Consider the following 12,813-nt stretch of genomic DNA (forward strand, 5'->3'; position numbering starts at 1 on the left):
TCTCTGCTGTCCTCATTTTTGGTTCAAAATTGAAGAATTTTTTTTTACAAAAATTTAGCCGATCTTTATATTAAAACTATCCACAGAATTGTTGTGGTGCTGAGTCGGCATGTCTGGGAGAAATGGGAACAGGGGAAAGAGGACGAGGAGGCTGGGAGGCTAGGAGGGGCAGTGTGTGACTCATTCAGGTGCAGATGACAAAGCATTTTCTCCCCCCCCAACAATAAAAATAGGCATCTTTTTTTGTCTTTTAATGCAATTTAATTCATTTCATTGAGGCTTTACTGTCTTTACCTTTCGGTCAAAAATTTAAATACATAAAGAGAATGATACATAGAATAAATTCATGAATAAGTAATTAATAAATACATACATAGAATAATATATAATGCATTAATATATAATGCATTGAAAAATATAAAAAATCACAAATAGGATGAAGGAATCGTCATGTTGGGGAAAGCTGCCTGTGTAGTGTGATTACAGATTGCATGGCATAATCTAACAAGGCAAATGATGTGAGTGCTAAAGCTCTTCTGGTTATGCAACAGTGCTCACGAGTTAGCATCCAGAAAAGGTGTGTCCACTGTCCAGTGCAACATGCCAATCAAAATGTGCAAAAAAGGGCAACTGCCCGGAGGCTGAGCTGAGCAAGAGTGACAATCATCAGGAGAAAGGTGGATGATGGAGGGAAGGAGGGAGGGGCGGTTGAGGCGCGGAGTTGCAGCATGACTTGAAAATGCTGCAGCATCCGGTCGCATCCCCTCCTCCTCCTCTTCTCTCCATCCCGTGCATACCGGCTGTTTCCTCCCCCCTCTTTCTCTCAGTCTGCGTGCTGTAGCTCTGCTGTGCGGTCCTCTCACTCGTCTGTTGTGTATCACCAAAGGGAGGAGGAGCCACCAGCACACACACACTCACTCACTCACTCACATACGCATATTCACACACACACACACGCTCTGACATCTCACAGCATCTTTTTCTGCACGCTCACTGTAAGCACCAGCCAGGCCCGTTTGGAGCAAGGGGAGTCCAGTCTCGTCTCGTCTCGTCGCCCAAAATGGATGTTTTTATGAAGGGGTTCTCCATGGCCAAGGAGGGGGTGGTGGCCGCCGCAGAGAAGACCAAAGCTGGCATGGAGGAGGCAGCAGCCAAGACCAAGGAAGGGGTGATGTATGTAGGTACGTAACAACGTCTTGTCTGTGGACCTCCACTGAAATTCAGGTGGAGGGGGAAAAGAAGAAACCTTTGGGGATAGATGTGGGGTAGCATCGTGTGCATTTGAGGTGGGGTCCCATGGGTGTCAATATCTGGGACACTTGGCGTGCGGCGTGACAGAACCACAAGGAGGTGGAGGAGGAGGAGAAGGATGAAGAAGAGATAAAAAAGGAGGGGATGGTGAAAGCTTGTAGGATAGGCCTACTGCTGCAGGACTGGTGCAGGGCAGAGGGTGGGGGTCTGACACTAGGAAAGATGGACAGGGTGACGAGTGGGGAGTTAGTTTGAGAATAATGTGGGAAAAGTTGCAATTGGACAGCAGGGCAATAACTGGCGGAGAACTGATGTTCCTTGCGGAAAATAATGAATAAAACAGAAAGAGGAAAGGAGAGGGGGAAAGATGGATTCTGCAGGATCTCGTGATGGCGCCGCCTGGAGCTTTTAACACCTGTCTTGTTTTATTAACACAGTTAATTTCCGCACAGAAACAACGTATAGCAATCAAGCCTGCAGAGACTCCTTTATCTGCCTTTTTTTTTTGCAAATGTACAAAACAGAGTTGACCTACATTTGTTAGGCTACCGTACATTTCTTGAGGTACAACGACAGACATTTGAGGATAAATGTCATTAATTCACAATAAAAATGCACAAAGATCAACCTTTTTGAAACAGCAAACTGAACATGAATTTATATTATTTTCAGGATCCTTTAGATTGCACCCCGCCATACTGTCGCTTCGTGTACTTTTATATTAGCTGGAGTAGCTAATGCGTCACATCTCAAGGTTACCCCCAGTGCTAGGCTTTTTAGGCCGCGGGAGAGGAGAGGGGAGGGGGGAGGGTGTAAAAGTAGGAGGATGGGTGAGGGAGTTAGTGGAGTGGAAGGCTTGGTCGTCGTCATCGTCGTTGACGTCGTCTGCACTCCGACCAGCCGTCACGCAGCAGCTTCAAAAAATCATGAGGATTGAAATGAGTTGTAAAAAAAAAATGCAATGGTACGCAATGCCAGAGACAATGTCACAAGCTGAAAAAAGAAAGGGGGGAGGGAGGGGTGGGGGTGAGGGAGGTGAGGCAGACGGGGCAAGGATCACTTGAGCACTGCAGCAATTTGCTCTCCCATCAAGCCCCCCACCCAAACACACACACACACACACACACACTCAAACACACACACACACAATCCCACTCCGCCCTTCACCCTCTCTTGCAAGAACGTAAGAACGTGTGTGTGTGTGTGTGTGTGTGTGTGTGTGTGTGTGTGTGCCTGCCTGTGTGCATGCATGCATGCATGCATCTGTGGCGTTGCAGCAGCAGGATTTGCCTGTGAGTATATCTGCAGCTCTGATGACTAACCACCTTCCCCCCATCCACCACCACCCATCCCAGGGAAGGAAATATGATGGAGGATGGAGGGATGCGCAGATAGTGAAAGAGAGAAAATAGAAAGAGAGGGAGGGAGAGGGGGTTGGTGTTATGTCAGAAAAAGCTTCTAGTCTCGTGGCTCCCGTATGAACAGATGGAGGAGCGTGAAGAGAGAGAGACACAGAGACAGACACAGAGACAGACAGCTGACATGCTGTGATGTACGATTAAAATGGAGGGATGAGACTAGGGTAAAGGAGTGAGTGGGCCCGGGGGGTAAAAGTGTATGAAAGATGCAGAGAAAGGTAAGATGGATGGGGGGAGGACACGCAGATCCCAGGGAGAGAGAGAAGGGATGTGGTCGCTGAAGTGAATAGGGTCGATGGCTCCCATAAAAGACTGTATCTGCCTGCAGCAGAGTGCATACGTCAGCGTGTGAAATGTGGGAACACAGTATCTAGGTCTGCACAGGCCAAACCTGGACAGACGGTGCAAAGTGCTCTTTAATAAAACACCCAGCCACACCAGTGAGTCGTGACACACAAGCTACTATAAAATAGCTACCTAAAAAAAGGAATTGATTTCCAAATTTTTCTTATCAACGTAGGTGGATTAGGATGGTAGCATTTTAATTCATTAATATTAATTAATAAGAAAATGGTTCCACAGTTTATGCTGCTCTCCTGCATTGGTATTGAATTATGCCTCCAGTCAGTTTTCCAGGGAAGATGTATGCTTTAGCAGTCCAGCTATTTAATGAAAAACTATCTATCAGTAATTTCTTCCCCTTTGGTTCTGTAATTGACTTTCTATTCATTACTTACTGTGATTTATGTGTTTTTTTCCCCTGCAATCTTTGAGTTGATAGGAGAGGTCATTGTACAAGCCCTCAGTGTTACCTCTCCTACATACATGTAGTATTGGTGTATGTGAATTTGACTGTCTCACTGAACATATTCTGTTACGCTGCTGCACACAACACATAAAAAATGATTGGATGGATTTTTCCATTAAGTACAGGATATATCTGAGCCTCCATCTCATCGGCACTATAGCACAAATCCTCCTCTGGATAAACAAAAAAAGACTAAAGCCATATTTATGCACATTTAATTCATTATTCACACGCTCTAATCCAATCCGTGCAATCTTCATTTGTTGAGGCAAGCTTTCAATCAGGATTATCATTTAGTGTCTGGATAAAATCAAAATGTCTTTATTGTTCTTTTTATTGTTCAGCAGTGCCCCGTGTATGACCTGGAACTGCATCTGCCAAAATATTGTTGGATAAATTTCACATACACACACACACACACACACACACACACACACACACACACACACACACACACACACACACACACACATAACTGGTGACAAATACACGCGCACACACACACAATCATATGCTGTAGTCCCTACACCTAACTGGTGACACACACACAAACACACACACACACACACACACACACACACACACACACACACACACACACACACACACACACACACACACATAGATACAGTTAGCTGTGTATGATGGTGATGCACAGATCACCACTGGCTATATTCACAGTGACAATCTGGGTGGGCGGGCTCCTCTGTCAACTGGGAGAAAGAAGCTGTGTCAATGCTGTGTGTGTGTGTGTGTGTGTGTGTGTGTGTGTGTGTGTGTGTGTGTGTGTGTGTGTGTGTGTGTGTCTGTGAGTATTGGGCTGTACTGCAGCACTGCTCAGTACTCGGGCACGTGGCTCGTGTAGCACAGGGAGCGTGCAGAGAGATGGAGGGAGACAGAGAGCGGACTAGTGGATGCTGGTTGGCAGCATATGAAATGCACAAAGACATTCTGTGTGCACAAACGCATTTATACAGATTGATTCTTCTTTTCATTATGAGGTTTCTACCTTGCCTTTCATATAGGTGATATTTGTCTCCTTCTATCCCTCACTCATGGTATAGGTTATAACTACCATTAAATCTGCCTGGGATCATACGGTAATGAGCACAGTGCTGGTGGGCAAAGCGGGGAAGGACAGGGAGGTGCTGCTGTTCACAGGATGACATCCGATAAAAAAATAAATTAAATACAAGCTTATCAAGTCAATGAGCCCTTAAAGAAACACACACTGTAGGAAAAGATAGCATTAAAAAATCCAAACGTACAAAAGAAAATAGGGATCATGTTCCCTTTAAGAAAGCAGGGAACACACATTAGTCAAACTGAAAGGACACGGAGTAGAAATAGCACTTTAAATCTATTTTTAGAAAGAGCAATGGATACTGCTGACCTGCACTCTCAAAGGATGGATATGTCAGGGTCTTAGGGGGCAACGGCAGCAAAAAGAAGGATACATATGTGTTATGACCGGTTATGACTGAAATCTCCATGTTTCTCTTAATTGGCAATTAAAAAGTAAAAAATATATATTTAAAAAAATGTGTTAATCACAGTAAATTGCTCAAAGGACATTGAATTTTTACGTTGGTGTTATAATTGCTATACTTGTAAGGGGTGAAACCCTTTCATCCAATTATGTAATACAGGGTTAATGTCATTATTATTATTATTATTATTATTATTATTATTATTATTATTATTATTATTATTATTATTATTATTATTATTATTATTAACAAAATATATGTATGAATCAATAAATGTATTTTATCACCAGTGAGGTGAAGGGACTACAGTTTGATTTGTTGATTATAGATAATGAAAATGTCTTTCTAATATCCTAAGCTTCCTCACTGATTAAAAGACAGAAAGTAAATGGTCACAAAATAAATAAATCAATAGAATAAAAATAGATTAACCAAAGTAGCCTAATGGGAACATAAAAAAACACTCTATTCAACAAAAGCTATTTAAAAACATGTGTGAAATATGTCATTTTATAATATCAAAGTAGTAAACTAGCCTAGAGTTATAGGCTATACATGTGTGATGTGATGTGTATTAATTTGATTGTAATCTCTCTTTGATCCGCAGGCAGTAAGACAAAGGAGGGAGTTAACACAGGTAAGAAAATCTCTGTGCTAGCCCTTTGTGATATAAGCAAAATATGGAATCATAGGCGGAAAATATGAAAAAGTTACGCGGTTTGCATCACCTGGGCTCATTGCTGCCCCTTGTGGTCAGAGAGGGAGTGCAGTGCATTATATGCTACTCCCTACAACCGTGGTTCTCACAAACCGTCATGTACAAGCCTCAATGGGCAGTAATGAGCACATTTCAGGTCATCGCACTAGGGCAACACTACAGGGGCCCCAAATTGACAACAATACATTTTATTTGCTCTTTTTTCCAATGATAAGTTCATTAGAGTTGAGTTATGGCAACAAGCAAAATAGTTATTATCGCAAGAAAACGTAGGACTACCTTTGTTTTCCCATGATAAAAGGACAATCAACTCCTAATCACGACAAAACAAAACTTGGTTTTACAAAGATAATGGTTTCATTAGGCTGATTTGAGATCACAATCTAGCCTATATGTTTTGTTGATTGATGACCAATAGGCCTATGGGTAAGCGTATTTCTGCTTTCGTTTTGTGCTTTATTACAGAAGGCCTACACTAATGTCATAGACCTATAAGCTATAACTTATAAGATGGTGATCTGCAAATGAATTATTCTGTTATCTCTTGGAAACAAAGGTTCGTTATCTCGGGATCACAAAATAATTAGGCTTGTCTACGCTACCTCATTAGGCAAGAAAAAAATAGGCTCCTTTCAGGGTGGAGACTAAAGTGGTTGGTTGCATATGTAAATAGGCCTATGTGTGACCGAGTTGCGTTAGGCTATAACTTATGAAGCAGAATGTTTTTTTAAAAACTTTTGAAGGGGATTTTTTTTTTGTCACCACTTACGCTAGCTGAGCCTGGTGAACTGGTAGCTGGCCCGCTCGACAAAACGTTTAGGCCTACTTCACTCGCTGAAAAGATTGTCCAGAGTGTAGGCCTACATGCCATTAGGTTTATTTTCAGATGTGGAGAGAAGTCAGATTTTACCTTGAGAGGCCAAATCCAAAATAGCCGGCATTCCACTGGGTATAACATGGACCTATAAAGAAAGGTATAATATAACCGTCCTCCATTTTGCATCTCAGTGACCAACAGGACCGACCAGACCAACATCGTCGGAGAAGGAGGAGTCGCCGGGCCCGCAGTGTCACAGGGAGGCGAAGGGGTGGAGAACGTTGGCGCATCAAACCAGGTCAGTTACTATGGCAACACCAACGGCCTCTAGTCTAACGGTCTGATAGCATCAGTAGCACATCTGAGCTAACATATGGCTAATAGCTGGCTAAATAAAAAAATAAAAAAAATTAATAGATCAAACAAAACTATAGCAGGTGGCTGAAAGTAAGGAGACAAGAATACCTCTAACAGGGCTCCTACAGATCCATAAAAAAAAGTAAAATACATTTTACTCCCTAAGCCTAGCCTATCTAAAAATAGGGTTTGGATTAGCCTAGCGGCCTTAGCTTATTAAAATTTCTTAATTTAATCTTTCAAAAGTTTTAAAAATGGCAATATTATTATATACAGTATGATCTTATCGACCATTTTTCTCTGACATTTCAATTTAAAATAACAAAATAATTGATAGCCTACATGTATCTCCATAATTTTTTTTTTTTTGTAAAATTGGGCTTTTTGGTAAACCCAATTTAAGTGTAATTTCCAAAACTTTAAGTCTCAAATCTAACTTGCCGTCAGGTGGAGGAACCCTGCAAAGTAGGCCTAGCTAGTAAAAGATCTGACAGTTTGACGTTTTGCCTCAACCTGCTCAACGTAAGTTCCATTTTGCCTGAAGTTCTATAACTGAATGATCTGTTGTAGACAGCAGGGCAGCCACTAGATAGAGCTATTTCCCCACAATAAAAACAACTGGAGAGCTGCAGTAGCCTATGTTGTAGAAATGCAATTTCCATACGATCAATCAAAGCAAAAAGTTTGGCATTTCTGTCCTAGAGTTTCGTGTTTCACCTTTTACAGCAATAAGGTAAATCCCCAATAAGCTCCTATATCTAGGCTATAATTTGCACATATATTGCCTTGCTTTACTTAATTGATGATCAAGAGTATATTGCTTTACCTTAGGCTACTAAAATGACCAACATGAACACGTAAACCAATATGTATTTGCTTTGTACTATTTAGCCTACTATGTAGTTTTTTTAAACCAGGTCTCAAAATATTAAATCTGGCAAAATATATTTCCTGAAAGATTTTTTGTTTAATCTGTGGCACCGATGGCCCTCCTCTGGCTTTTATGATTTGGACTTTGTTGTCAGAGCTGTTTGTCAGGTGTTAGATGGCCTCACATCTAACTTTTGTGTCTTTCCTGCATGCAATAGTATTTCTGTTTTGTGTGTTGTTGTTATTTATTTTGTTATAACACTCTGGCTTTGAGTCCGTCTCGTGTGTTTGTCTGTGTTGCTGTTGTTCTCACCCTTTGTTGTTTGTGTCGTTTGTGTTTCATCTGTGTTTCCCTGATAGGAGGAGCCTGTATACGAGGTGCCTATTGGAAAGAGCAGTTTGGGGGGGTCCTAGTTCATCCTGGGGTGGGCTGGGGTTTAGGCAAGACAGACAAGGGATAGGCCTACTCTGCATGCTATTGCACCAAGTCACCAGTTAATTAGGTACACCTGAACTATTGGAATCCAATAAGCCTGCACTAAATCGACCCTTTCCTGCCAAATCATCCCGTTTTGAGGTAGAATTTATTGCAAGACTATTGTACTGTATTGTAAGTGTACCTAACAAACCTGTAACCGTAACAACCTGGCTCTAGGCTAAACAAAGGGAGGGAGATCACATGACTTCTAACTTTATTTTACATAACTACAATCAAAACAAAACCAAGACATAACTAAATGCAACAAAAACCTTCCCAACATAATTTTACAATAAAAAAATGTTTTGCTTAAAGGGTGTACTATGAAGCGAGATTAAAGGGTTAGCGGGGTATGTTGAGTCAAAATACACTGTATTCAATTAGATGAAAAACGCCACCCTTTGATGAAACTACTCCTTTTGAAATCGCTCGGAACTGATAATAATCCCTATATGCAATATAGGCTTAGATTCTCACTGAGGGAACTCAATATGTCTACAAAATTGTTGACCGGTATTTCAATGAACAGAGACAATGTGAAATTACAGTAGCGGGAAATGTGGCTTTTTACCACATGGACAAAATGATGAAGATATAAAACACTATATACAGTGCTATTTGTAAAGTTGGATTTGCTTCCTGTGAAGTTCCCTGGCCATTTAAAACACTGGCTATTACAGAAGTCTTCTATAAAATCACAGGTTGCAACATTAGTTCACTAAAGGCTGTTATAGCTTATATGACATTTACTTGGATATGAAGTGCGGAAGGAATCTTTCAGATGACATTTAAAGGTGCAGTAGGTCACACCCAAATACCATCACAGGAGCCTCAGGGGAACATCAGTGTGTTGTTGTTTTAATATAAATGTTGTCAGCATCAATGTTCAGGTAAAATAGATGGGACTCGTTCTTGTGGGGTTATAGTTGTCATGTAAGGACATTGCTGCAGGTTCACTAAAGCTGCTGCACAGTAGACTTTACATTTGTTGGAAATATTAACAAACAGCATAGATTTGACATTAACTCATCTTTTTATAAAAATATATAAACAATTATATTAGTTTCACTTTGATGTGGCCAAAAACTGAAGTGATTACCACGTATTGTCATAAGGTGATGTGTCAATGATGCGTCTGACGCTCCCTCTTATGGGAAACACACACAGAGCCCGATGAAGAAAGCATGGGTTATTCAAGATCTATATGATCAAGGCTTTAGGTTTTGTCGAGCCAGCTAATGCAAAGTAAGCGGGGCTATGTATGTACGAACGTGCTTCTTAGTAGACCCTTCTGGTAGATTTCATACTCTTAAAAGCCAAAGTGTTGACATAATACAACCAATACAACTACTCTGTGGCAACAAAACCCCACCAAAATACCAAGAACCATTTAGCCTGTCCAGACATCGACATCTGCAACCTTGGTTATGGAAGGAAATGTGATTGATGACTATGGCAATCTAGGATGCATGTCCTTAATGCCTGAGGGTTTTCTGAAAAAATAGTACTAATTGTCAAGTCTACCAAAACCTTAATATCTAAGCCTGTGTAGCACATAGAAACATGAAATAAAATACATTTAAAAGTTAAGGTTCACAGGTTTTATTTAAACATGCTCCCGCGCTTACAAACCAACAAATATTTCTAAAAATCGTCAAAATTAGATGAATTAGAAAATTATTAAATATTGTTAATAAATAGATGCAATGTGTTGTGTGATTTTCGTCAGTAGTCTATAGTAGACCTTGATTCTGCGCACCAAACGCCACTAACTGTTCTGTCGCCGACATAGCTGGCGTATTTTTTTTTATTATTTTGTTTTATTTTTTTATTTTTTATTTTTTTGATTGACATGATTTTCGGCAAACCACACAACTTTTGGGTGGTCACGTGGTCTTAAAAAAATCAACAAAACCCACCTCATGTGTATTTGAACCAATGACAGTGCATTCTATGCTGGGAATGCCATGAAAATTAGATGAAGTAATAATGCTGCACGACGCAGCATCAGGCAGGAGAGCCAATGTGGCATCGCGCATCAGCCGTCATCAATGGGTTAAGGCTAGAAAGTGAGATAACTCGGAGTATAGTGGGCGTAAGCAAAGGTAAAGGCAGAGCAAAAAAAAACGATGTGGGACAATATGTAAGACAACTCAGTATATGTGTCAAGGGTCAACTCTTACTCCACAACACTCCAAACAAAAGACAATGCATCAGGTCAGTGTACAAGGGAGATGCCTCATCAATGAGGGTTGTCCCAGTAACCTAGTGTATTTAAGCTTGTAGAACACAAAGGACTGAGTGAGCATCAAGAGGGGGACAGAAGAAAAAGTAGCTGTTGTGATGCTTCCCAAATTCAAATGGACAACCTTATTTGGGGCTTTGGATAAACACTTCCATCGAATCAAACGCATTAAAAACACATAACGTCTAACACTCTATTTCCTATTCTGAATATGGCATATATTTTCCTCTGATCTCTCAAGACGCTCACTCATTTGTGTAGCTTAGGCAACCTTGATACTAAAAACTCTCCATTTCTAACCACGTATAGCTCTTTAAGTGACATACGAGCTTTCGGCCTCATCTACAGCACGTCAGATAAGCCAGTACATTTATATACTAAGGCATGAATCAAAATAGCTGAATGGGACCTGTGCACCCGGAGACTGTCAGGTGAAGGATTAACTGCACTCGTACTTGCTGTCTAATCAACTAACTGACAATCAACCCCACCCCCCCCCCCCCCCCCCCCAATCCCCGGAAATGTCTCAAGCATGACAATAAGAGTTAAATCGACACCACAGCATGGTGTTTTGTAGTTTGAACTGCTTTGTTATATCAGAGAGCTGTAGAAAACCTGGATGGCCATTGGTGCTTGAGGCCCTCCGCCCTGCCATCACCTCATCATTTCACCCTATCAACTCCACAGATTCTGGTTCTATCTAAATTGTTCTAACTCGTTTTGCCTCCTCCTACAGGGAGAATATGGAGGAATGGAGCAGGGTGGGGAAGGAGGAGAGGTAAGAAAACACGTCATAGTGCCGCTGGTATGAAAGCTGAGTCGACGATTTATAAGAAGTAGCTCTCAACCTTTTCTAAGAAGTGGAAAGTGAAAGTACCGGTAGCTGAGTAAATTTTTTGAAGTATTGTACTGTTGAGTGAGGCAACAGTTGATGTGACACAATCCATCTTTTCTCTGGTGGATTGTGTCACATCAACTTGGTGTATAGTTTAATTTTTCAAATTTAGACAAATTCATATCAGATCAATAAAGTAAGTAGTAAGTAATACTTTTTTAACCATTGTTTGAAGGAGTGCTTTTGCTTTTGATATTAAAGTACATTTAGATGCCAACTTTCTTTTTTAGTTTTTCTCATGCTCCTACATTAGCATTCATACCACTCCCAAGCACATCTCTTTCCAACCGTGTTAAGGTCAAGGAAGTGTACCGTGCTTGAGTGTGGTACAGAGCACTCACACTGTTCAAATGAACTAGACTTTAGCTCTAAATTGTGCTTGGGCACGGTACAAATACCTAGTATGAGTTGCGCCCTAAAACACAGCACTTCAGTAAATGTACATGATTACTTTCAAACACTGCTCATGATGACCAGTAGGTAAACTGATCTTGATGTAAACTTGATGTGGATCTTAATACATATTTTTCTGTGTCCTTTCCTTCCAGGGGTATTAGTCGTCTACAGGACCACCTCCCCTCCTGTGTTCTCCGGCGGCCCCACGCTCCCCTCGCCTCGCTGTACCAGACTCCAGATGTTCAACATATTTTTTGTGACTTTACAGAAACCAAAATCAACTCAAACAGACTCTTCCGGACGCCGCACCTCAGCCCCCTGTCTCGTCCTCTGCCTCGTCACCCTCCCCTCCTCCCCCCAGCAGCCACCTGCCCCCCTCACCCCCATTCTCCTGCCCCCCGACTGTGTGCAGCCTGTAGCTTGTCCTCCACTGCCCTTCTCACCCCCCCCCCGTCTCTCTCCAGTGTGTGTGTTTTAGTGTCGTCCTGATATGAACCCCGGTGTTGTTACTGTCCCCATGCCAACCAACCTATAGGGAAACTTCACACACAAACACACACGTACACACAAGAACAAAAAAAAACAAAAGAGAGACACACCTCCATTCCACACATGCATGAAACGCACACGTACAGTACATACAGTCACTGCCGGCACAGACGCACACACTGGGCAAACGCGTGTTAACTGTAGGCAGTTTGGAGTGTGTAAATACTGTCAAGCCTCTGCGGTTAATACAACAATAATAAAATAACTCACTGCGTGACTGAGGCAGGGTATGAGAGGGCGTGTGATCTGCTGTTTGTGTGCCTGTGTGTCCATGATAGCTTATATATACATCTTTATATATATATAAATAGATAAATATATGTGTGAGTGTGCATGTGTAGCTGCTGGCGTATACAATGACATCTCCACCAGAGGCTAGTGCAGGGAATCGTGCATTGAGGGCAGAAATCAGTCTGTTGTGTGTGCAGTAGTTAGTGGTTAGCTACAGTAGACTGCATGAACAGATGTGTAGAATGACTTGTCTCGTGTTGTAACTGTAGAGTATAGCGGCTGTTCTGTGT

The 12,813-nt window shown here is 41.5% G+C and overlaps 1 protein-coding gene across 1 annotated transcript; it reads left to right on the forward strand.

Moving 5' to 3' along the window:
- Positions 1-1,060: 1,060 nt before the first annotated feature.
- Positions 1,061-12,162, forward strand: sncgb (synuclein, gamma b (breast cancer-specific protein 1); the record flags this gene model as incomplete). The annotated part of the gene is made up of 8 exons (XM_080049711.1): positions 1,061-1,185; positions 5,579-5,604; positions 6,694-6,800; positions 8,090-8,107; positions 11,189-11,230; positions 11,645-11,655; positions 11,896-11,967; positions 12,012-12,162. The coding sequence occupies 8 exons, from the start codon at positions 1,061-1,063 to the stop codon at positions 12,160-12,162; spliced, it is 552 nt and encodes a 183-aa protein (XP_079905837.1).
- Between the last annotated feature and the right edge of the window lie 651 nt (positions 12,163-12,813).

The sequence above is a fragment of the Ammodytes marinus genome, assembly GCF_949987685.1.
Source record: "Ammodytes marinus genome assembly, chromosome: 20".
Lineage (NCBI taxonomy): Eukaryota > Metazoa > Chordata > Actinopteri > Uranoscopiformes > Ammodytidae > Ammodytes > Ammodytes marinus.